Genomic DNA, 25,815 nt, shown 5'->3' on the forward strand with positions numbered 1-25,815 from the left:
GATTAGCGCATACAATTCATACAGAGAGGTGCGGTATTTTAGATGCGAGCAGCGAATATAAGTTGACCTAATACGCTCGATCATTTCACCCAGAGGTCGGCAACCTTTGCCAACTTGTGCGGTATCTTGAATAAAGCGGTTGCGTGCCAACTCGCGTTACCTAATCTTCCCTACTGATTTAATGGACAGAAACGCGTGCTACTCGCGCGGTATTAATTAAGCTTCCGAACTGGACGCGACCGCCTCAATTTACAAGCGTGAAACACGCGACATGATACGATTCCTTTCATGACACAATCACACGTTTTCCTTCTCTCACGATGGCATTTCTTGTATTTTGGAATATTATCACTGTTTGTATTATCTATTTTTCCTTGGATGTGCAGGCACAATGTTTTGCCAATCGTGATGGGGGCTCATCCGACGGATTACGCGCGCAGTTCGCCGTACCGTTCTTATATCCATGTAGACGAATTCGAGTCGCCGAAAGAACTGGCTGAATATCTGCATCGATTGGACCGCGACGACGACCTGTACAATTCATATTTTCGCTGGAAGGGTACCGGCGAATTCATCAACACGTATTTTTGGTGCCGGGTGTGCGCCATGTTACACGACGACCGTCCACCAAAGTATTACAAGGATGTGAACGAATGGTGGCGAGGGGACGGTGTATGCACGACCAGCTCATGGCGAGAACACGATCTCGCACGTCCACAGAATACTTGAGGATAAATCGCCCCGGGGATTCGTTTAAAAGGCTCTTCCGGCAGCCACGGGGAGATCCGTGCGTGTGTGCGTGCGTGCGTCCGCCCACGACACGTTGCTCAATTTCTACAAACGATTCTGATTCTTCCAAAACAGAACATTGCCTGAATTTGAAAGATGGCCGGAAACTTCAGAGAACGTGGTATTGTGCTGTCACGTCCAAGAGGGTGGCTTCAGGCGGTTTCCGAAGATGTCGAGCCAATCGTAAATCCATACAACACATTTTATCTCAGAGATATGTCTGCAAACGTTCTCAGAATGTCCTCAGGATGTTCTTCAGAACGTTCCTTGGACATCTGTGCTGTATGGGAAGTTTCGAAATGAGATTCCGGCAGGGCGCGAAAAGATGCATGATCTTGCATGACCTCGTTTCGCAGACACTCGAGCCGTTCTGAAGAAGGTATTAATAAGACCCTGATCGGTGATGATGTCACGACTTTTCACACGGCTGTTTTTAGAGGCGCTCGAAAAGCTATGACTCGACGATATGAAGTTTCGCGCAAGTAAACTATCTACGAAGTGGCTTGGCGATTGAGACGCGGATAAACGATGAGGTACAGGAAAATCTTTCAAGGTCTAAATGAGAATGTTTGCTCGCGAGAAGGGTCACTCGCGAATTTTTTCAAGGGGGCAATCTGTGTGCCTAATTGTCGAATCTTCCAAAATAATGTTTCTATACACTCCTTTTTTGGACGATAAACAGAGAAGGTGATTTTATGAGGACAGCCATGATCTCTGAGAGATCATTTTATTTATATCATCATGGAACTTATTCGGGGACAAAATTTTGCAATGTTCATACAAATTTAAGAAAAAATTCAAATAGGCATACGAAAGGCGCCGTAAAATAATACAATACGTATTATGAGAATAAAAAGAATTATGTTTGACTTTAGAAGACTTGATTCTCGCTGCATATTTAGTATTAAATTATCTGTGATCCTAAGTTTTATCTGTACAATTTAATAAACACGATACACACTTTAAATGAAGAATTAGGATTACGTTTGCTATTAATGTGCAACAAGAATAGTCTTTGTGTACGGGAGAATATGACCCAGAATCACCGAATGTCTTTCAGCTACATGTACTAGAGAATCAGTTACGAAAGATATTCATTTAAAAAAAAGAAGATATTAAGCAGCATCGAAAATTACGATATTAATTAGAAATTAATTAGAAATTAAGAATTTATAATAAATTAGTCTTCGGCCATGTAAATAACAAAATCTTATTTCTCAATTAATTTTATCATAACAAAAATTTTAAGTAAATCTTAATTACAATTTACAGTGACTGTCAAAAATTCCTGGTTAACATATAATTTTATCAATCTAGTATTTCTTAGTTTATATGATAAGTTATTATTTATATGATAAGATATTACAATTTTTATAATAATTATTTTAAGGATACGGTATTCTAAATACTAGAATATATTAAGTATTTATTAAATTTTTATTTGTAAAGATTCTTTTTTTTTATCTGAACAATATAATAAAATTATTCGTAGACAGTGGTTAGACAGACACTGTATGTCAGTAATTAAGCTGATAGTTATGCTAATAAGTAAAAATATGTGAGAAACATTGCTAAAAGTTGCGAGTCATTCACAAATTTATCACGATAGTTGTAGTTGGAAAGACAATCGGTGAAGACAAACTTGAAACGATGCTAGATAAATAACCACTATCCGATAAATGAGAAAAAATGAGCAGCTGCGAAATTTGCGTGTAATTTAAAAGAACAGTGGCGCCTCGAAAGTACAGTATTGTAAAGCAGTTTGTGAGTTTTGTCGAAGAGAATAAAAAAAACTCGTAGTCACTGCTTTTTGTAGAGTGAGGATTACTGTTTATTATTTAATATTATTGTTCCTTCTTGCGAATTCTGTGAGGGGATCTTATCGTTGTATGTTGTAGATGAAAAAAATTCATGTGCATTCAGATTTATATCATGTGTAAAAACTGTAGTGAAGTTTACTTTTTTGACAATAATTATGCACAATAATAATTTCTTGTACATACACACACATTTATGTACTCCTATTTGTGAAATTGACAGTGCAAGATTTGTGTGTAATGGGATTGATAGAATTATTAGATGTAATTAGAATGTCAAAATACGTATAAATCATTATACATTTAATAACTTGCATTTATATTTTTGTTAACAGAAAGAACATATTTATATATTTTACGAGCATATTTATTTTTGAACTATATAGTCTTTATCGAGCATATAAACATTAATACTCGCGTGAATTTATGAAGTATTTAATATTCTTGAGTGCACACGAATTTTGTTATTTAATAAGTGTTGTTTTACTGAAGTTCGCAGAATCTAGTCAAGAAGAAGCTCAGTGAAATATTTTTGAATATAATTTATAATGATAGTATTATATACAGCGAGTACCTGTTTCAAATAATTCCTGTTATATTTTTTTTCTTTCAATTGAATTGAATCAGTTGTCCCTGCGAGGCACAGCACGTATCGTCGCATGATATATTTTCATGTTCACTCTATGGCTAGTGTCAATTCGAAAACAACGACTTCCGGTTTGAACACTAGTCTAGCTCAAACGTAGCTCAAATTTGGACGGATTTGGTCCAGAAAAAAGACAGAAGCACTGAAAAAAACGGAAGCAAAGCGCAAAATATATATTTGAAACGCACGAAATATAAACACGTAAAGTCACGACTTAGTCACCTCGAGACAAATTTAATCACCGATCTCGAACGGTTCCTACATTATAAATTACTCACAGTGCGCACAAACAGTAACTAGATATTTAGATAACAAATAATAAATTAAATGATTAGACCATACAAATTGACACTGAGGAGATATTAAACATCTTGGATAATCATTTTTCTTTTTTTTTTATAGTGTTCATTATTTATGTTTATATAAATCAATTTCTCTGTTTTGGATAAAGATATTATATCTTAGCAATTATTAATTTTCATACCGATCGATGTGCTTCAGAGAAAGTTACTTAAATCAATTGCACGCCAAAAGCATTTATATAATTTGATATTATAGTATTAAGGCTACGTTCCATTTAAGCTCACAACGTTCGTAGAATCATTTTATCCTTGTTATTTATCAAATGTTAAAGGACAAATGATGTTCGCGAGCGTTACGAGCTTTTAAGTAGAATGCAGATTAAGTTGAAAATTTATTATTTATCGTTATATGAACCTAATCAAATTTTTTTTATAAATACGCAGCCCGAGATTTCGGATATGTTAATCTAAGTTGTTTACGTTTTTGACATCAATAAAAAACGGAACGAAAACAGCGAAATCCGGCTGTAGGAAGGATTTTTAATTTTAATGTTAGGTTTATTAATGATTGGTGCTGCCTGTAACAATTGGTGCTGCTGTACGACGTATGTAACATGTGTATACGTCGATGACGAACTCCTGATTTAAGCGGCCAGTGTAGACTTCAATATAAGTATCAAATATTAAATTTATGTAGGCAACGAAAGGGGCGCGAGAGAGTAACGCACGCTCGATGTTGAAATATATCCGTGGCGAAATATGTGATAAATAAATGTTTCTGTATCGAGTATACCGTTGATGTTAGATTCCCTCGATGTGCGCGAATCACATATGACAATTGGGAAATTGCTGAAATTATGCTGAAAAAAATATGGTAATAGTTATATCAAAGGTATTTAGCGTATTGGTGCAATTATTTAGTGAATATTATCGAATATAACAATGATTACCAATCGTTTGCTAATAATTAGAAAAGTAATATAATATTTGGAAAAGTAATTTAAATTTAAATTTAATTAATTTATATTAATCAAATATTTGATTGAAATTATTTTACTAAAACTTTAGAAACTAACATTTAAGATTATTATTGAACTTTTTTCAGAGTATCTGCTGAAATTGCTGAAATAATTGTTATTTTGTAATGGATGCATGGAAGAGAATTAATTAAATACAGAAAAAATCCGTCATTTTATTGGCATATAATGCAAAAATATGCAATTATAATAGAAACAAACATTTTAAAACAGTTGAAAATTTGATTGGCTTAGCAATATATGACGGATATATATGTTCTTACTATATTTTAACAAAAATGATGGATTTGCTTTAAAGTATAATGTTTAATTTATATAATGTTTAATTTTCATTCCGTTCACTTTTAATTATATTGCAAAGTAACAGTTAGATAATTTCAGCGACTTCTCAATTGTCACTCTGTATTACAACCGTTTCTAAAGCGACTCAACTCGATCAATATTTTTGTCCGCCCCAAATTCAACGATGGATACGAGATGTTATTACTTATTCTCTCAGCGATTGCCCGTTTCATCAATCTCTAGATAGTACGATGATTTGTAAATAGTAGCGTGTACGAAGGTCATGATATTCCCATAATGTAAAGAGAAAGAAACACGTCACCGCATGTAACATTGAATATGTCGATCGTGGTAGATAATAAGACTACGCGAGACAGTATTCGCCTCAGCGAAACGTGAAATCGGTTCAAGTTCAATTACAGTTCCGAAATAGATGTTATTATTCGGTTCATAATGTCGGAAAATCGATATCGAAGTCGGAGAATATTGTATTCAACGCATATATTCAATGCACAATATTGTCCGACCTGACTTTACATGCTCGACTTTATGTTTAAAATCACAGTCTTGATGCAACGGTAAAACCAATTTTGAAATGAATTATTCTGATGTAATGATTATTTGGAATTGGACCGACCTCACATATCGATTTCGGTACTATTTCGCATAGCTCTAATAGATAATGCATTCGAATCAATACTGAAAATTTGTAGATAAAAACGTGACAGGTAACGTGGCTCGTTTGGGTCAAATGCGATTATTATTTTTTTTTATCGGTCGCTTTTGTATCCAGCGAGCCGCGATTAGTGCCATAATGTCGTAAGATCGTGAAAATTAATCAAAAATCGTGTCGTTGTCTTAATCGTTACGTCCACGTAAATCAATTTTCCGCAATTAAGCGCGACGGAAAGTTCACGCAGACATTATTCTATAATTCTACATAATTTTTCAGATATACGTTTGCGCATACGAAAATTATTGACGAGAAAACTATTGTCGAAAAGCAATCGTTCATAAAATTTTATTAACAAAGAAAATTTAACCGTTTCTACAAAGACTTGTATACAGTATTTATTTTTTTACACGATAAGTCGCGATGAGGTCAATTTCATGACTTAATTGATTTTTTTCTAATGACATTGATATATCAATATGGCGCGATGGATTCGCTGTAATTTTCTTAACTTTTCAATCTTGTGATGTTCTATTGAGCACAGCAATATTAAGTTTTATGTGTTCATACAATTATATTTACATTTATGCGCATTCCTGACCTAAGAAATAAAAAACGAATACTATTCTTAATTTTATTCATTTTTCTTGACTTCCCACCATTCCTCTCAAATATGAGACTTATCAAAGCAGATAATAGGTTTTTATTTTTAATTTCGGAACTGTAAAGTTATATCTGAAATATACGAACTATAATATTATTACGGTGTATCATGCATAATTATGCATAGTCATGTACTTACAATTAGAGAGGTACTATAGAGAGGTACACAGTGTCTATAAAAAATTCCATTCATAATGAAAGATGATAAAGCGGCATAGAACAGGACCATGCAGAGTAATGCAAAAAATAACAGAAGAATTATATTGCTTATACAAAACATAAAGAACATAAAAAATTTAAAATAAACAGTTCACAATTGCTGTTAAAGCTTGCATAACAGTCTTAAATATTAATTCGTGAGCTTTTGTGAAAAAACTGAAAGAATATTTGACTAGAAAAGCAATTTAAGTTGATTCTTTACGTTAAAATTTTTTTCAAAATACATATGTTATTTTTCAGTTAAATATCTAATTGAATGTATAAGTTTTTTTATAAAAGATTTAATTTTTGCAATTACAAATTAATTATAGTATACAGATAACTGGAGACAGAGAGAGAGAGAGAGAGAGAGAGAGAGAGAGAGAGAGAGAGAGAGAGAGAGAGAGAGAAAGAAAAAAAATTTACTTTTTTACTTTTAAAAATATATATAAAATTACGTGAATATAAAAAATATATTACAAACTTTAAAACGAAGAAATAAGTGATATTTTTTTTATTGAAAACTATTTAAAAAAAAGAATTAGGTACAAGAAAAGTCATTGATTAAAATAAATATCTATGAATTAAAAAAAATACATACATAAGTTTGATTTTTTTATAACTATAATAATATAACATTGAGATTATAATAATGCTCAATGATATTGTTCAGCTACAGTTCATTTTTTATGATTTTGCATATAAATTTCATAAATTTTATTGGAAATTTGCGATATCTCATTTACATGAATATTCCTTCTTTCCGCGGCGCTAGAACGATTTAACTATAAATGTCAAAGGTGATAGCTCGACTCTCGCGTTGAGAAATGGATTTAATGATGAGAGAGAGAGAGAGAGAGAGAGAGAGAGAGAGAGAGAGAGAGAGAGAGAGAGCTACAGATTCAGAAATATACAAGACAATTGTGAAATTGCTGAAATTAAATATTTTGTAATAAAAAATGGATAGAGTAAAATTAATTAAACACTATTCTACAGAAAATTGTTATTTTATTAGCATTTGTACTAAAAAGAATATACATTTATCAATTTATTATAAAAGTAAATGTTAAAAAGAAATTTTTTAATTGACTGATTGCCAATGATTAAGATCTCGATCCAGATAGTCATTTTCCGTAAAAGATATTTATTTGAAATTCTATAGAGACACAATTATAATTATTATTGTTACAAAGTACATTTAATATAATAGCTTTCAAAGGCCCTTCATCCTTCATTGTGCAAGTTCAGATGATCATTAGCAACCAGCTGGCGTTATTAGTCCTTTATATATTTGCATTTATATTATAAATGTATATTCTTTTTATACCAATAAAAATAATGAGTTTTTTTACATTATTTAATTTATTTCATTCTTTGCTCATTTATTACAAAATAACAGTTATTTAGTTTTAGTGACTTTTCTATATCACTCTATATAAATAATTTATTGACAATGGCAAAAATTGTTATCTCCATTTAAAATCTTTTGGCGACAGCAAAAAGACTTGTATAATTTTCCTTATTCAAGTATACTTGTATAATATTCCTTATCAACTAGATCTTTTTTTTAATTAAGAAAAATTCATGTTTATAATTAACAAAACGTGTAATATGGCATGAGAAATATATACAATTTTTGTTTATTAATAGAATGCACTTAACTAATTTTGCAGCTAAATATAGGATTTTAGCTGATTTTGGAACAAAATATTCATTTTTATTCAATATGATGGATATAACTGCTTTTGCAACAGTACGGATTTAGGAATTTGATTTTTTTGATTGTATAGAGTATAGGGGCAAATACAATTATTTTAGCATTTTTGAAATTCAACTCGTACACAACGAGCTAAGAAATTCAGGAGTTTCAATGTATATAATAATATGTTTTAATATTTTTGAATATAGCTGCTTTTGCTTAGATTATATTAATATAATATGCTTTGTACGCGGCATTGGAACAAGTGTTATGAACTAATAATTACTAATAGCGCGATAGTAAATGAAGCTTGACAGATGTAAGTGACAATGTTTATTGTTATCTATATAATAAAAGTAACTGGATAATTATCTATATGAAAAAATGGCTTCATTTTACCTTTATTTAGATTATTAGAATACGTATTATCTCCATTTTTATCTCGGATAAAAAAATGTTATCTTTTTCAAATTATTTGCACTTTCCCCAGTACAAGATTTTAAAATATCTTCTTTTTTTATAAACCAAATGTTTATGCTTAATATTGTTAGATCAGTGTCGTCCAGAATTTTGAATTTTGAGCATTAACTAATTGATGCATAGCAACATTATCGCTTATTATCTTCTTTCATCTATTATTTGAACAAAAAAGATACTTTCAATATACATTGATTGAATACTATTATGTTTAAAATTTAAATCTAAATCTAATTAGATTCTTACTTCTTATTTCTATACGTTCTATAATCAAGCAGATTTTTTTCAATTATAATATATTTTAATATTGGCGCCAGTAGAGTGTCTGTATAACAGATATATGTATCATACAGAAATCAGTTTTCAGATAAAATATATTTTAAAATTTTTAATCTTTTTTAAGAAATACAGTTTTATATATAAAAATGAAAATATGAATATATTGTATGAATATATTGTTTCTTACATATATATATATATATATATATATATATATATATATATATATATAATAGAGAATAGAGTCTTTCAAGCTAATGGGGGATATATCAAATAATTGTGTTTTACAGGGATCCCCCAAATGCCATGTAAAAGGATTTTTTATAATATTTAATTTTTTATTAAAAACATTTTGTTTAAAGAAATTGTTCGATTTGTCCGGATTTTGATGCACTTGTATGATATATTCTAAATTGTTTTACTTAAAAGCAATAATTATCTTAAAATTATCTAGATAAAATGTTTTATAATTTCATCCTTTATCGAAATAAATTCAAAATGGAAATATCACATTTAAGACACGATTACATGTAATTTATCTTATTTTCATCTAGATAATTTTTAATTATTATAAGCATTGGCAAGAACGCATAGGATTTGACGATTTTATCACATGTTCTGTATGCCTAATATGTCTAGCATTGATAAGCTTCAACAGACAGTCGTGTGTGTGATGTAGCATGTATCCAGTCGGATCCTATTTCCGAAGTAATTCGCGTTTTGGTATGTCTATCTCCTGCACTGATTCGCGTTTCATTGAAATTCAACCACCGCGATGCTCAATAGCGTTTGATAGCGCGGAAATATTTAGCATCTGATATATATTACTTAGCAGATTTCTCAGACCTGCGGCAGCGAAACGACCTGATTCTAACAAAATAAATAGGGACTCTATAAACATCCTGTATATGACTACTATATGCATAGGTAAATACACGTGTTTACCGACACCGTTATCTGGGTCAGTTCAGGTCGTCGAATTTCGGGACCATTCGAAGGAAGATCTCTCTAAGCGTTTTCGCTGTGAAAGAGGACTCCTCCTCGACTATTTATTACGAGCAGTAGAGGAACCCACTTCTGTACGCTTGTCTCAAATAAAATAGAAATAGAAATAACTAGCAGACTGTAGATCAGAGCTAGCCAAGCAAGCGAAATCTACGAAATTCCTGCCTGTTCTCCAAACTCTCGCCGCTAAGTTAAATTACCCGAATATTCTACGGCAGAAACAGCTCCAACATTTAATTGCGTAAGCATTTACCAATGCTTTTTGTTGGTCCGTGAGTGAATTTATTCCTAGATTTGTAGGAACGTATATTGCGAATGTAGAAAAAAAAAAGTAAAAACGTGCGCGAATTAATGCGGTGGAGCACGCGGATATATTAGAGACCATTTGTCTCGGGAAATAAAGGATAATGCTGCACGTCCGTGTGTTATATCGCACGGCCGGACAAACGTTTGCGTCTCGTACATTTAGCTCTCAGCGCTTATAGGGAAGTACACATTCTGCCGTTAATGGGTAGTCGATTAAACTTCGTCGACGTTCGCTTTCATTTTTCACCGCGCCATTTCTTTCTTAATGGAGCGACTCGACAGCTCCGGGTCAAGTTTGCTGATTCGTCATCCTATAAGTGCACCCGCGATGCGAGTCCACGATAATCTCTCGAAAAATCAGTATCCAACTTTTGCCTTGTGACGAGAGTGAATTTTTGAGTTTGAAAACAAACTGTTGCTGAGATCGTGCTGAGAAATCTAGTTTGATAAATGATCGTGGTCTGAAACGTGTTCAATTTGACGAGCAGAGGAATCCTTTCACGATTCTCCCCAGGTAGAACTTACGTCAAGATTAAAAATGTTTGGATGGTGTAGCAGGTGTATATATTTAATGTTTCAATTTTCGGTTAAACGATTTGTTAATATATAATCGCACCTTCAAAGTGACATGCATCGTTTACATTCTTTTCTCTATGTGATAAAATTCAAGGGGACAGCAAAATTAAACGTGGAATATTTTAATTTTAACGCAAACGTAATTAGAGAAATGAAAGAGTGAATAATTGGAGATTTGTACGCAGACAATAATCGTTGTATTGAAGCAATTATATATCTGTTTATATACATAGTTATTTACATAAATTAATAACATTAGAGAAGGAATAATTTGCATTATATGGCGAAATTAATGTGCGAATAATACGATAAATTACATCTAATTAATGCAATATTATATTGTACGTGTCGTGAACTCATTAAAATATTCAAACCGTCTTTTTGAGATTTGATATTAGTGCGAAATAATCGTTTCTAATTGTACTATGAAATCCTAATGGAATGCTGTTCATATAAAATCGCAAAATCGTACGGAAGTTGAAATTGAGGTTGTTAGCCGCAAAGTATGGCATGCGGGAAAACCAAAAAAGTGACCGAAATTGTCCAAGTTTCAAGAAAAAAATTCAACTTGCCTTTCGGGAACTTTTAATAGAACGCTGGGGAATTGAACCGGAAGGAAAACTTCAGTAATTTTACGCAAAAACTGCGTTATCGTAAAAGAAAAGATAATTATAATGGCTTTCCACAAATAAAATTCATCTTTTTATATTTATCAATCGATGAGAGCGATTTATATTTATATTACTTTAAACATTACTTATTATTTTAATAAATCTATTTTAATGCATCCTAATAGAGAGGGAACTGCAAAATGTCAAAGCATTTATATCTCGTAAGCATTACACATGCTAATATAATTCTTGTTCATGGCATAATCTTTATTAATTCTGTATCTTTGTCATTTAAAACTTTATAAGAAGTCAAGAAAAATGTTTTACTTACTAATAATACATTTAATAATATATTTTCTGACAGTTCGAAAAGAATTTGATTTATTAGCGACTAAAATATTTATACATGTATATTTTTGCATAAATATCAGAATCATAATATATTTAACTCTTACCCTACAAGTATGGGTCACTAGTGACCGAGCAATTCCTGTTTGTGCAAGTTTCTTTAAGTTTTTCGGTAATTATAAATTATACTACATTTTATTATTTTTCAAAATGAAATTCCAATATTTATTCTAGAAAATATGTTGGTGAATTTCTAGAGATTTTTTGAATCATTTTGAATAAGGTAAGAAAAAACGGATGAATCTAGTGACGCCTGTTTGTATAGCTGAGGCATCAAATTGTACGGTAAGGGTTACATTTTGTATATACATACAAAGATGATCATACAAAATAATTTGATTCACAATTGTAGACATTCCAGACATCTGGTTTATTTGAACTCGAAATTCACTTTCTTTAAATTCTTATAAATTTAATAATCTGTTCGAATTAATAAAGAATTCAAAAATATATATAAATATATTTATAAGCATACTTGTATGTATGTTAATAAAAATAATATTTAATTTACATAAAAAATCAGATATGATTTATTCTTATACAAAATTAAGAAATAGAAAAAAGCTAGAAAGAAAATATCTTTTGAAATGGAAAAAAGAGCTCTCAATTGGTAACATAAAAATGAATCTTTTTGGACTATCTGAGAAACTTTTAGAACAGAAATGGAAATTCATAAGTCGTAAGTCGAGAAACAAAAAAGATTTTTTTTCAGACTTTCTGTGCTATTTGAGCTTTAACAAATAAAATCCATTTTTACATCTCTAACGATTAAGAATAATTTTAAAATGCACATTTATATACGAAATGTAGAAAGAAATACGTAAATTTTTTTAGGAGACCCGAGCATTTCTATCACAATCATATTATTGAGTATCACTATTACACAGAATTGATATAATTTTATAAGAAAAAAATAATTAGTACCTTGATTTATAATATTTGAAGTAGGAAAAGTAGCGAATTAAAGATCTATGCGTGAGGAGAGAAACCGGGAAACAAAAAGTTCTGAGGGAATCGAACATCTGTGACAAATTACAGGAGTGGTACTGCAAGAAGTAAAGCCGGATCTTTGCCCCCTTCGAAGGGAGAACACTCATTAGGGAGCCTGGGAACAGGTTGACAGGCACGTGACTCGCATGCCTCATAGCATTAATGTCAATTTAATACATATTTCCATGGTCGCTACAGGGAACGTAGCCATTTTTCCTGCCTGTTCGATCTGTCGTAGATAGCGGCCGTCGCTGTCGTCGGGTGGCCTCGGTGGACGCCTACAGGCGCGGCGGAGTGTGCGTTCTATCTAATAATAAATAAATAATGCGCCACGCGCCATCCGGGGCGCGGCAAATCGGATCAACGAACGGCCGGATGATTCCCTTTTCGAGACGAAGCCCATAATAAAAGGCTACGATAGGCAAATAGAGGCAAAAGAGGATAGCGGATCGCGGCCTTTTTTTTTTATTTTTTGCACTCTTCCCTCTTTTTTTCATTAGAGGGAAAAATATTTTATAAAAAAAAAAAAATGTTACCGGTGGTCTCTAGGATCTGTAAAGAGGCCTCTTCACAGAAGCGTTTCACGCTTGGCGAGTTCATCGCCAGGCTTCATCCTGCGGATCGATCAGGCGTACGCTCGATCGCGTCCACGTTAGCAAGTTCTCCGAGAGCCTCCCTTGTTTACACCCTTTCTCCTTTTTGCTCCTGCCGTAAAAAAAAACTTATGACGCGTCCGCGCGCGCACAGGGGAGACGCGTTTTAAAGATAAAATTATCTCTCTACTGTATTACGCCGCAACTCAGCTTCGACCGAGTGAAACAAACATGTCTTTGATGCAAATATAGATGATATTATTTTCCAGGTATTTTTATGATCATGCTAGAAAGCCTTGTTTCTTTTTCTATAAAATTTACATGTTTCTTTTCTCTTTCTTTCTACCTTCTTTATATTTTTTTTTTCTATTTTCAGCCTGTCTTTTTTTTTTATGTATATACAAATTTCAAATGTCACAAGACTTATCAGTCGATTTTAATATACACATAGATTAAAAATATTGTTATATGAAATGAGAATAAAGCATATACTGAGAAAAAGATTTTTGGTATTTGTAACTATAATTACATAATTATCTCTTCTTGTTACTGCTATAATATTAAAAATAATAACTGTACGTATAGTTCTAGTAATAAATATATACGGTTGGCAATCAAAAATGACTATAATTATAGTTATTATTATCATAAAAATAATTCAAATTACTATAATAAATTATAATCATTTGAGGACAAAAGTATTTAATTATAATTTATAGTAATTGCAATACTATTTTTATGATATTGATAAATACAGGCTCAAAAAGTCCTCTACTATTTTCACAACAGTAATTTAATTAATAAGATATTAATTAAAGTTAAGTAAAAATTGCTGAATATTATTCTTCAATAATTTTTTACTCAAACTATCAACTTTACAGAAAAACTGCAAGAGACAAAAATAATTTATTTTCTTCTTATAGAATTTCAAGAATTTTTTCCGAATTTTTTATCAACTTTTTAGTATTGCATTTCCTTGTTTGTATCAACATGAGAAAATACGGTATTAAAAAATTTTGAAAAAATTCTGAAAAAATTCTTTGAACTTTATAAGAAGAAAATAAACAATTTTTGTCTCTCGCTGTTTTTCTATAAAGTTGATAGTATTTGAGTAAAAAATGATTGAAAATCAATATTCAGCGATTTTTAGTAATTAATATCTTGTTAACTATTGCAAAAATTGCAAAATGGTAAAGGACTTTTCGACTCAGTTTATGCGCTCCATCTACACAAAAGCAATTGGCCAAAACTTACGGGACACCCTGTATAATTGTATTATTTTTGATTACAAACTATATTCGTTGATGAGATCATACATATAGTTATTATTACTAACATTATAGTAATAATAATCATAATTATAATAAACGTATAATTATTATAGTTATAATACAATGATTAATTATAGTTGCTAAAGTAAGGCTCGAGTATCAACATCAAGATCAATAATAAGTATATGAACTCATACAATAAATCTTAGAAATCCAATAGCAATTATAGCTAGATTATACTTAATGAACCAAAAGTTTCTTTCTTTCCTATTTCATTTATAGCAATATGGGAAATTAAATCAAATATCTTGGAAGAATTAAAATATAAAGAATTAAAATATAAAAATTCAAGATGACCAAAAAATTAAAATAAGTGTTAATAAAGAATTGGATCCTCTTTCCTAAAGATTCAAAGAATTTAAGTTTCGGTCAGTTAATAATATAATGATAGTTCCTGCTAAAACAGGGTCAAATAAAAGAAGTAAGATTGCTGTAATTAGGACAGATCATATTAGAAGTGAGATTTTATCTATCGAAATAATTGTTTGATGTATGTTAATAATAGTAGAGATAAAGTTTGACTCCTAAAATGATTCTTGAAATTGAGGATATTTCGGCAATGTATAATAAAAAAAAAATTGATAAATCAATTGAAGGTCTTCTATAGAAGATATTAGAAGTGTTAAGAGCAGATAAATATTTCAATCCTTTTCTGTTCCTGTATAAATAAAATTATTTAAAATAAGTAAAGTTAGAGAAGGTAATAAAAAATTTTCTTTTATCAACGTACTTTTCTAAAAATATTAAAATACTTTATAATTATATTGCTGTGTATTTTTGCTATTACATTTATTTCGTTTGTTTGTACTTCGTATTTTTTTGTATAAAAACCCATTTCAAAATTATTCTCAGTCATGCTGATAAAAAAATCTCTGTTTTATTAAAACGGTGAGATTTATGAATCTGTTTGCAATTATTTTGTAATTATTTTGATATGTCTAAACTTTAGATATATCATATTGAATAAATTAAATATTGTAAATTTCAGACTTATTGTTGTTATATCGAAAAAATATAGAGCGCATCACTAGAAATTAATTGAAATACTTTGCGATTATGTATTTTTAGATTGTTTTCTCTTGTTTTTTACGCTTTGCTCTTTTGTACACAATAAACTTCCACAACGTATCGTGTGGTCAATCGATCCGTCCATCCATTCATCTGATCGCGCTCTGAAACCATCGCACTCTCGCGCTTTTCTGCCTTTGTTTAGCGCGACTATTCCTGGATTTTCACTCTGTTATTCCGTTAAAACTTTTCTCTTTCCTCGCTCACGATCCTCGAGTTCAGGGAAACTTAGGTATTCGACTGCTTCGTTTTGGCTCGTACTATACGATTTCGCGTACCGTGTTCTTTCATTTCCCTCTCTTTTCCTTTCTCCGCTCGCCTTGAAATTAGCAATCGTAAGGATTACATCTAACGTACGTTGCATTACGACTTTCGACATATCCAGTAAAGTAACCACCGCTGATTAAACGACTTTATTGGCAGCGGCTTCGCCTTGGATTTTCTTATCCCTGCTTTCAACATTTCTCTTTATTTTACGTTTTTCCGTTAGTCATTTGCTGAAGCGAAAAAATTTTTGCTTTCTGTTTTTTCATCTGTACGTTTTCTCACAAACGTCCAATTTTTCCAGGACATCCATTGCGAATCATTCTCAATTTTGGTCTTTGGTTTCTCTTACCGTTCTTTCTTCTTCTTATTATTATATATCGCTTTTTTCTTCCAACCCTTCTCTTATTTCGGTTCCATTTTCAATTTGTTCACCGTATTCTCGAATTTTTTGTTTCTTTTGTCAGCAGAGTCTCAGAATAAGTAATTTCTTTTTCTCGAAATATGTAGAATTCTGCATTCCTTATGCGCACGCCGCAACATAAATTAACATCCTAAGAAATACTAAATTTATTTCGAACAGTTCCTGTGTCGGTTCCATTCCAATCAATTCATGACAGTGCCCATTAAGCTGCCCTTCGTATTTTATTCGATTCATTTATATTTCACACTGGGATTCTCCGTATCACGTTTCGTAATTGCTAGATCAATATTAGAAAGTAGAGGAAAGAACAACATGTCTTACATATGATATTATTTCAAGATATTTTCGTTTGCTAAAAATGTTTCACTTTAGAATTGTTAAAATTAAATAAGAGATAGAAAAAGAAATATTTTCCAATGAGGAAAGAGAAACTTCTGTCCTTATCTTTCTGAAGCAAAAGAATACAATATGTGCGGTTTGATTAATATCATTGATTTATTTTTTCATCTTGTTTAAAAATAATCTTAAAAAGTAACTTTTTTAAAAAAAGAGAGAAAGATAAATTTAATAGATAACTAATTTATTACGATCGTCTAAAAATTGTTTATTTTAAAAATTGGAGACTCTCTCTCTCTCTTTCGTCTCTTCATAATTAACTTTTTATAGAGTTATAATTCGAATTATTTAACTTTCTTATTCACTGCATGTGATGAGTCAATAAAGAAACAAGTCAAATAGTAAGCTGTTTACGTATTCGTTTCCACAGAAGACAATAGAGAATGCAAAGAGACCAATAATGCTCGATTTGCTTCTTTGTCGTCTTAACGTATTTGCAGCGTAGCTGCGAGCTATCATTTTATATTCTGTCTACGTTAGATATCGCCAATGGGCGCATTCGGTTGTTCACAAATATTTGCAGTTGCAATAATAAGCGCGGGTAAATTAGTTTTTAGTGCGATTTATCAGTACGTTATCCATGGTAGTTGTATACCGCACACGAGTCGATTCGCTAAAGTATCTCGAGAAATCGAAGGTTCACGCTGCGAATAAAAAAAAGTGCAATAATAGAAGCGAACAGAGGTATTTACTTTCCTCGTGCTGTGTGTCTAAACTTGTTTATATCGGTTTGTGGATCGTGGACTCTCTGAGAAGAGATCCTAATAAATCAGTGGCCGAATTAAACGAGGGACATTTTCTTTTTAAGAATAAGTGTGTCTGTAGAAATTCTTTCGACACATTAGTTGTACATTTTACAAGTAATCAAGTACTCTAATCAAAGGCATTTTTTGTTAGTCAAATTGTTTTGATAATTTAAGTTTCAATAATAGAAGTAAAAAAAAATTAGAAGTAAAAAAGAAAAAAATATAAAACAATATAAAAAAACAGTTTATTATAATGTAAATTTTTTTACAACAAAATATTTAATATTATTTAAATAATTCTAAAGAATTTAGAATATAGATATAATTCTGAAGAAACAGCATTAAATTGAATTTTAATACAGAAAAAAAGGATTAATTCTGATATATAGGTAAAGAATCATTCATTAAATATACGCTAATTAATTAAATCACAATGCGTGCAGCGATAATTATGTACAGTGTACATTATAATGATCGAATGAAGATTAAGAATAATCGAGTCAAGTTAATTAATTTACTTATAGTTATAATTAGAATTCAATGATTTGCACATATGCTTCGTACACAAATCTGTTGATTATTAACTGCACAATTAATTATTAACACGATGACTGAAATAGCTTATTGAGATAGTATCAACATGAACAATTAACGTGCCTCGATCTGTGGATACAGCGAAGTGAAATTCGTGATTAATCGGTTAGGAGAGTTGCAGTTCTCTCGTCGGATTGCATTAATAAAGACGTTGCACTTAAGAACCATTACAGCCCCGCTTAACCTATATTAGAAACAATAACATGATTATCACGCTTCATTAGAAAAAAATACTTGAAAACAAAGTGATTAATAAAAAGGCAATTTAAAAAAAATTAAATAACACAAGAGCTAATATTGTGAAATTTATTTGTTTATAAATAATTTATAATTTATAATTTTGAAAATGTCGTGGAAAAAAACATTTTCGCGACAATACATAAATAAGTTGATGACATATTAATTATAAACGGAAGTTACATAGAATTATCTATTAACACACACACAATAAGCGAAATTATGATTTTATGTGAGCTGTCAGAACTGCGTCAAGGGTTTCGAGATCGTTCACGTCGACCCAATTGCCATATCGATTTGACACGGAATAACCCCCATGATCACGATCTTCTGTGTGATAACAATAGTCGCTATCTAAAAGTAGTAGTATGAAACCTCGAACAGGAAATGCCTAGATTACATTTTTCGATCCTTTCTTCGCATGAGATAACGTAATTTTTCCTACCTATATTCCCATTCGCGACGTGCAGCATGACGACGTTCAATGATAATATCCATAAAAGTGATCAGTATACCAATAAAACGCCATTGACTAATCAAAGCGAGCTGGCGATGTGGCGTACAACCTATTAAAAGTAATGTTCTCCAACTCGTTTGTGGTAAACGCGTAAACGGCGGGAGCAGATAACCGTAAAATGTCAATAAATTAATAAGCTTCGATCCGCCTTCTCTTTTCCTTTTTAAAGAACAGGCTGGCAAAGAGAAGAGGGAGAGGCGGGGCGGGAAAGTGAGAGAAAAAGAGAGAAGCGAAGCTTTTACGGGGCAAATTGTAACCGCGCGAAGACGACACTCGAAGGCTCGCTCGGTTGAACTTGCAGCCTATTCTCGTAGCAGCCGTTTGCTAATTCATGCGAGGATACTTCGTCGCAACTCTCTTATTCGTTCCACTCAGTAAATTGCTAAGCGAATTATTCGCCCTTCTGATGAAAGCGAGGTGTTGCTCGGCTGCGCGTTCGATTAGCGCTTGGTCGACCTTATCTAAGTTATCCCTTAGGTGCCCTCAGGCGTCCAGGTGTGTCTTTATACCTCTCACACTCCATTTCTCGATCAACCACGAATACACGTGATCCTCCTCCCCCTTATGTTATTCTCTCGCGCCATCACCTCCCCCTCTCTCGCCCGCGGCACCTCTTTTTCTCCCTTAACGAGGCTTTATAACCACGCGCTCGCGAGCCCTTTGCGATTCCGAGCGTTTCTCGGCCCTACTAATATTCACGGGGAATTTAACTCGCGCGTGTTTACGTGGAATAGCCGCTTTGACCAACGAGCACCGTTATTGGATGCCATAGAATCGTTCGCCATTCGCGTAAACGGAAACGCGGCGCATCGTTCCTGTAGTTGAAAAATGAAAGCGGGCGGGAGTGCGAAATAAATCGAGACGCTAAAATGCAAATTAAGCTTTCACAATGCAACGACTACTCCACTTCCGCCCGTTCCCCGCGTCTACGCGCCAGGGTTTTCAGTTTCTTTATATACTTCTTGATGTTCCACTTTAAGTCCTCCATTATGCTCCAAGTAGAATCGACCTCGTTTTATCCTATCGTCCTATTCAACTGATGCGGTTGACGCTTCTCAGTGTAAATAGCACAAACGGCTTCCCTCCCGATACGAGAATTTATTCGCCAAGCGGTGCTTTCTAATAACCAAGATTATTATCGATGGGAAATCGGACAATTAAAAATCGGTGCCTACGTCTTCGTCGCAGATCTAACCGGTCGATCATCCAAAGCATACATTTCGAACGATCGTCCTGACTGCACAAATCTTTCACGGCTTGTCGATCCTGAACGCCATCGAGCCTCAATGTCTTTGTTCTTCTTCTCTTCTCATCCTCTCCTTACTCCTCATGTTTTCAAACTGCAATTAATTAAAATAGAAGATTTCTGTTTCGTTTATCCATTCCAGATACCATCATGGAAGCATCAGGGTTTCACGTTCAATGTACGGGCGACGATTTGGACAGGGGATTGTAACCCCGTGGGATCACAGATATCAAACTTTTTAATCCCACGAGAGAATCCCACGGAGAACCGCTGCCGTGTCAGCAGTTTCGAGAGCGGCTATCGTTCTCGTCACGTATGGACGTGACGTTCCGCCGTGTCGCGTCGCGAGTTTCTCCGTTCCTCTAACACGTTGGACACATTGAATGCGGATTTTCGTGTAAAAGTCCGATTCCGATATGATTTTCGAATCGTCATCTGCGAATCAGAAACTGAACAGAATATATTATGCATTTTTTTTTATTTGTTCAAGCTGATACCTTCGGCTTGATACCAACTTTTGATTCTGCCTAGAAACTTGTAACTTTTGAATTTGCATTTTAACGATAACGTTCTAGGTTGGGGCAAAAATTTCGTTCTATTTATCAAATAAACTCGCAAGCAAATTTTCAACAAAATTTAAGTAAAATTGCTGTCACGGACTTCGTTATCTTTTTTCATCTACAGATATACTTCAATTTTTTTTTCAAAGAACGAAACTTTTTAAATTTATTTGATTCAAACTTTGATGTATTGAAAAGATGAATCTTTTATTAACAAATTAATATTGTGATTAACAAATTAATAATGTGATTATTTTGTAACTGAAAATGTAAATTATTGGTCGTATTACTTTTAAATAAAAAAAGAAAAGATTAATGAATCCTTTCACAGTAATTAATATTTTGTCTTTAGTAGAAAAAAAAGAATTAATCACGTATTAATAAACAAAAACCTTGTTATTCATCTTTACAGAAAGTAAAATAAACTTATATAAATAATTCACTTTTGCATTATTTGTTCTCTTTAAATTTCTCTTTAGAATTCAAGAGGAAAACTATTTAATTATAAATATAAACTTTACACAAAGAAATTTAATAATCATTTTAATATAATTTTGTTTAATAAATGTAGGAATAGTTATCTATAAATGTTATGTATTTATATATTATATCTATATGTAAATTATTATAAAATGTTAAATAAGATATTATAAGATTTTCAACATTTCAGTATTAAGTATCTAATTAAATACAGTAAAAAAGTAATGCAGTACAGTTGTAATAGCAATAAAATTATATTTGTCATCTTAGAATTAACACTTGTACATGATTTTCATGCTTTATTCTTCTTATGTAACACCTTAATAAATAAAATTACTTATTTTACCTTAATTTACTTATATTCCGACCTAATTTTATTCCAACTTAACTCTATCCTTAATCTCTCTTTCTATGTTTTTTTATCTCCCTGCGTGATATAATCATAATAAATTATTTATTATACCATTTGCGAAAGTAATTATTTTTTGAAATTAAAGTAATTAATAATAAAGTAATTAAAGTAATTTTTGCTTAACAAGAAAAAGAATCGAGAATTCTCTTAATTTCATTTCATTGTGGTCAATTTATTTATTCTATTTTAATTATCATGTAGTCTATATGAAAGGTACTAAGGAGTAAACGAAATTTTATTGCTGTATTCGAAACCACCCGGGAAAGCAGATGTTTAAGTTATTCTGTGCTGCATTCCCGCTGCATTCTAAACAAGTAAAAGAAATAAGTTCAGAATCGCAATCTTAAAACCCATACAGAATAACGGATAGTACAGAACGAAATATCTTGCGAGTCTTGTATCAAATATTCCCACCGTATTCGTTTCACACCCACCCTCCGCATTCCGCGGAATTCGGATTCGCCAAAATGTATCCGTGTGCACGGATAAGTTTTTCTCGTTTTTTCATGACAGCCGTAACGTCGACATTACCACGAAACGTTATACGTACGTGGCAATGGAATACACGACGAATCGCCAGCAAAATGAGGCGGAAAGTAAGAACGAACGCAACGAGAGTAACTGGCGGACACCGGGACGCGGTGGTGGGAAGACGGTATAGGGATGGGATAAAGACAAAACGGGGGCACATAGGGCCGATAGGGCGTGGAGGGTGCAGGCAGCTTCGACGCGAGCGGCGCGAGGCACGAGGGTGTTAACTGTCCTTTGAGTCTCGTCGGCTGGAACATCTCACCCGTGCAACAACGTCTCACTCGGTCCATGGGCTCTCTCGGGCTGGATGGCGGCGTGTGTATGGTCGAGCTGCGACGCGGCGAGGCCAGAGCAGCATGGTCGACTGCCTCGTAAAAAGGCATTTTCGCAGCTCCACTTGCGCCCAAAATGGCGGACGCATCGGCTCCCGGGGGACCGTGTAAGCATCGTGTAACGACATACCTGATTACCCCTAGTGACCAGTGAGCCGAGTGTGTTCCTGCCGACTCCTTTCACCCCCCTCGAGAGCATCGGTATGCCTCGGTAAGTCGTTAAGAACGCACCTCGTTGGGCTCCAGCCTCCACATCATCGCTACTGACTGTCCAGTCTTCCATGGCGTATAATCGCCTGTATTATTAGCGACGTGGTGGCCCTTGCGCAAAACGGAACGACCCTAGGCGCGTCTGTAAATACATCATACCGCTCAGATTGAAGTTATATTCTCGATGTTATTAAAAGCGGCGTAAAGCGGCGTAAAGCGGCGTAAAGCGGCGTCTACAATAAGATTTTGAAGGGTAAAACTTAAGTTTCAAGCCGTAAGAAATTTATCAATCATTGGCTTAGTTTCCATCATGCACTTGATACTAACTAGTATAAACTTTCTATTATCTTAATTTCGGTGATATGCGTATAAACATATACATGATATGTGTCAATGAATTTAATCATTTTGATGCATATTGTACCAATTTAGTACATCATTCGTTGAATTACATCGCTGAAATTAAAATAATTTAATAGAAAATTACTAGTTAGTACGTGTATCGAGTGTGCGATGTAAACTAGGCTATAATCGATTGTTCTCCTTACGATTGTGACTGATCAATTTCTTACAACTTAATGCTTAAATCTTAGAAGTTTTACGCCTTAAAATCTCATTGTAGACGCCGCTTAATACGTCGTATGGATGCACAACACGTACGTTGCACATATAGACTGAAGATTTTGCAAAATCGATTTTACTAATGAATTAAAATTTTTTTTTCTATTTGTGTTGTCTGTGATTTGGAAATAGATCACACGAGTTAATTGAAATTAAACAGGAGTTAATTTTACGTTACATCGTATGATTGATTATATTATTCTGTTTAATTATTCTGTATATTTAAAATCATTGAAATTGTCATGTCTATTTAAAAATAATTTTTTTATTTTGCAATTTGTCAGAATCTTTGTCAAATTACACACTAAATACATTTATAATCAAAATGGGACAATACAAAAGTATAGAGGCTTTACACAAGAATAGTTTATAGATTTAAATAATTAAATTTACTTTATCTTTAGTTGTATTCTATCTATTCACTGATTAATATAGATTTTCTATACTATTGATTATAGTTTTATTAATTATAGTTATGTATTATTGTATTCAATAATTGTATTAAGAATATATAAATAAATTGAAATTCCTTTCCAACTTTCTTCGACATAGCATTGAATAAATCTATGGCCAGTATTCATAGTCGATCCTTATTTCAAGACCGTCTTAAGTAATGCCTTACGATGCTAATGTAGCTCTCTGATTGGTTCGTGACTTCTTAAGATCGTACTTAAGACGGCCTTGAATATAAGATCTGACCGATCTTATATTCAGGATGAATACCGGTCTATGTATTTTTTATGTGTGATTTATATAGTGCTCCAAGGATACGAGACATTTTTATTTCTAAAAAATGTTTTTATGTCTTTCTTAAAAACCAATATAATTATATAAAAAACTAAGACAAAACTATCCTATATTTAAAAGTTTATCTTTAAGAGTTTAAATTTTTGTGGTTTATGGTATCTCATAGTTTCCTTTATATATAATATTTAATATAAGTATTATAATTATACAGGGTGTTCAGCGTAACGGTCTGTATGATTTTTCGGATACTTTCGATAAAAAAAGTTGAAAAGTGAATATTTATCTTTTCATACAAGCTACAACATGCAATAAAAAATATTTTAAAAATATTAAAAAAAATTTTTTTTATAAAGAATCAAAGTCATCTTAAATGTTTTAAATGCCACCATACAATTTTTTTCCATAATATTGTAGGGGTCTTCAAGATGAATTCAAATCACTATCAAAATGTCATCTTTATTGATGTACTGATTTTATTACATATTTTATTAAATAAATACGTAATATGTATGTCACTACAATATTATGGAAAAAATTATATGGTGCTATTTAAAAAATTTTTAATGACTTTGATTTTTTATGAAAAAAAAATTTTTTTAAATACTTTTTTATTGTAACCTGTATAAAACAAATAAATATTCACCTTTCAATTTTTTTTTTAAACTGTCGGAAGTGTTCGAAAAGTTGTACGGACCGTTACGCTGAATACTTTGTATATAATTCATATATATGTGTATATATATATATATATATATATATGTGTGTGCATAAATATATATATTATATATTTATAATATTCTCTAAACTGAGAATTTATTCGCAGTTCATTATCACTGTGTATTGTAGCGTAACTTGAGCTTTTATGTAGCGATAATGCAGACTTGCTTACAATGCTGATCGTGGTATCATTTATAATGTACTTGTATATAATTAATGTAAATGTCGTAATGACACTCACATTGACATTCATACGATATATAGGTAAATATCACGAATTTCGTGCCAATATGCGCTTGCAGGAGCACTTTGATGATGTCATAAATATATGTAGATTTAATATCTCTACATATCTATAACTTCAAAAGCAATATTTGCAGAAGACATTAATATTTACAACGTGCTCAACGCTTTGCATTATGATTTTACATTAAAATGATACTTTGATATTTTTTTCGCAGTAAAATTATAAAAATTAAACAACAAAAGTGCAATCGATACGTATTAACATGAGTAACCAATCCAGAGAAAATCCTCGTCAGTGTCGCATGAGTTATGAGTTGCAACTGTGGTTTCGTCATTGTTACTACTATGTTGTTACTATGTTGATACATCCGAAGCACGCAGAAGACAAATCACAAGTTCAGATGGGCAGCTTGCCGTACAGTTGTGTAGCACAACTGATACCGAAATCGCGAATTCGTGTCGCGAATTTGTGGTCGAAATCATTGCGACACGACAGTACTCGGGCATCGACGCGACACGCCTGCCGCAACTTAATTAATGACGTTCGACATCCGCGAATCGTCGGATAATTCGCCGAGGTGGTTTCCGGCCCTCAGCATTTCGGCCGGTTACGCAGAGATATCATAAGGTCCAGGCATGCGACCCAGCCGGGTATTGTCCTGTTTCGATCCATCTCCTCATTTCCATTACCGGCGACATCGAGACATTCCTGGGAAATGTTTCCCTGCGATTTATCGCCCACCCGTACGCCCGTGGTCAAAGATAATCCCATGCTTGATGCAAAC

At 32.5% G+C, this 25,815-nt stretch overlaps 2 protein-coding genes across 4 annotated transcripts in view; one reads left to right on the top strand and one right to left on the bottom strand.

Moving 5' to 3' along the window:
- The window catches only part of FucTA (glycoprotein 3-alpha-L-fucosyltransferase A), a 41,824-nt gene extending 35,646 nt beyond the window's left edge, over positions 1-6,178 (top strand). For all 3 annotated transcript variants that reach the window (XM_011065692.2, XM_011065695.2, XM_011065693.2), the window contains one exon: positions 387-6,178. In XM_011065692.2, coding sequence (XP_011063994.1) covers positions 387-729 — 343 coding nt within the window. In that variant the 3' untranslated portion in view covers positions 730-6,178. The remainder of the gene's footprint in view (positions 1-386) is intronic.
- Positions 6,179-20,716: 14,538 nt separating this feature from the next.
- Positions 20,717-24,725, bottom strand: LOC105151785 (uncharacterized). Its single transcript, XM_011065691.2, has 2 exons — positions 22,420-24,725; positions 20,717-21,932 (listed from the first exon to the last, which is right to left on the bottom strand). Exons 1-2 carry the CDS (start codon positions 22,770-22,772, stop codon positions 21,905-21,907), a joined length of 381 nt encoding a protein of 126 aa, XP_011063993.1. The 5' UTR covers positions 22,773-24,725; the 3' UTR covers positions 20,717-21,904.
- Positions 24,726-25,815: the final 1,090 nt, after the last annotated feature.

The sequence above is a fragment of the Acromyrmex echinatior genome, chromosome 3 (assembly GCF_024713525.1).
Source record: "Acromyrmex echinatior isolate Ae372 chromosome 3, ASM2471352v2, whole genome shotgun sequence".
NCBI classification, from domain to species: Eukaryota; Metazoa; Arthropoda; class Insecta; order Hymenoptera; family Formicidae; genus Acromyrmex; species Acromyrmex echinatior.

Coding starts and splice junctions, on each gene's coding strand:
- LOC105151785 (XM_011065691.2), bottom strand. CDS start 22,772: ATGGAAGACTGGACAGTCAGTAGCGATGATGTGGAGGCTGGAGCCCAA. Junction 21,933..22,419: donor AGTGAGACGTTGTTGCACGG/GTGAGATGTTCC, acceptor TTACTTGTTTAG/AATGCAGCGGGAATGCAGCA.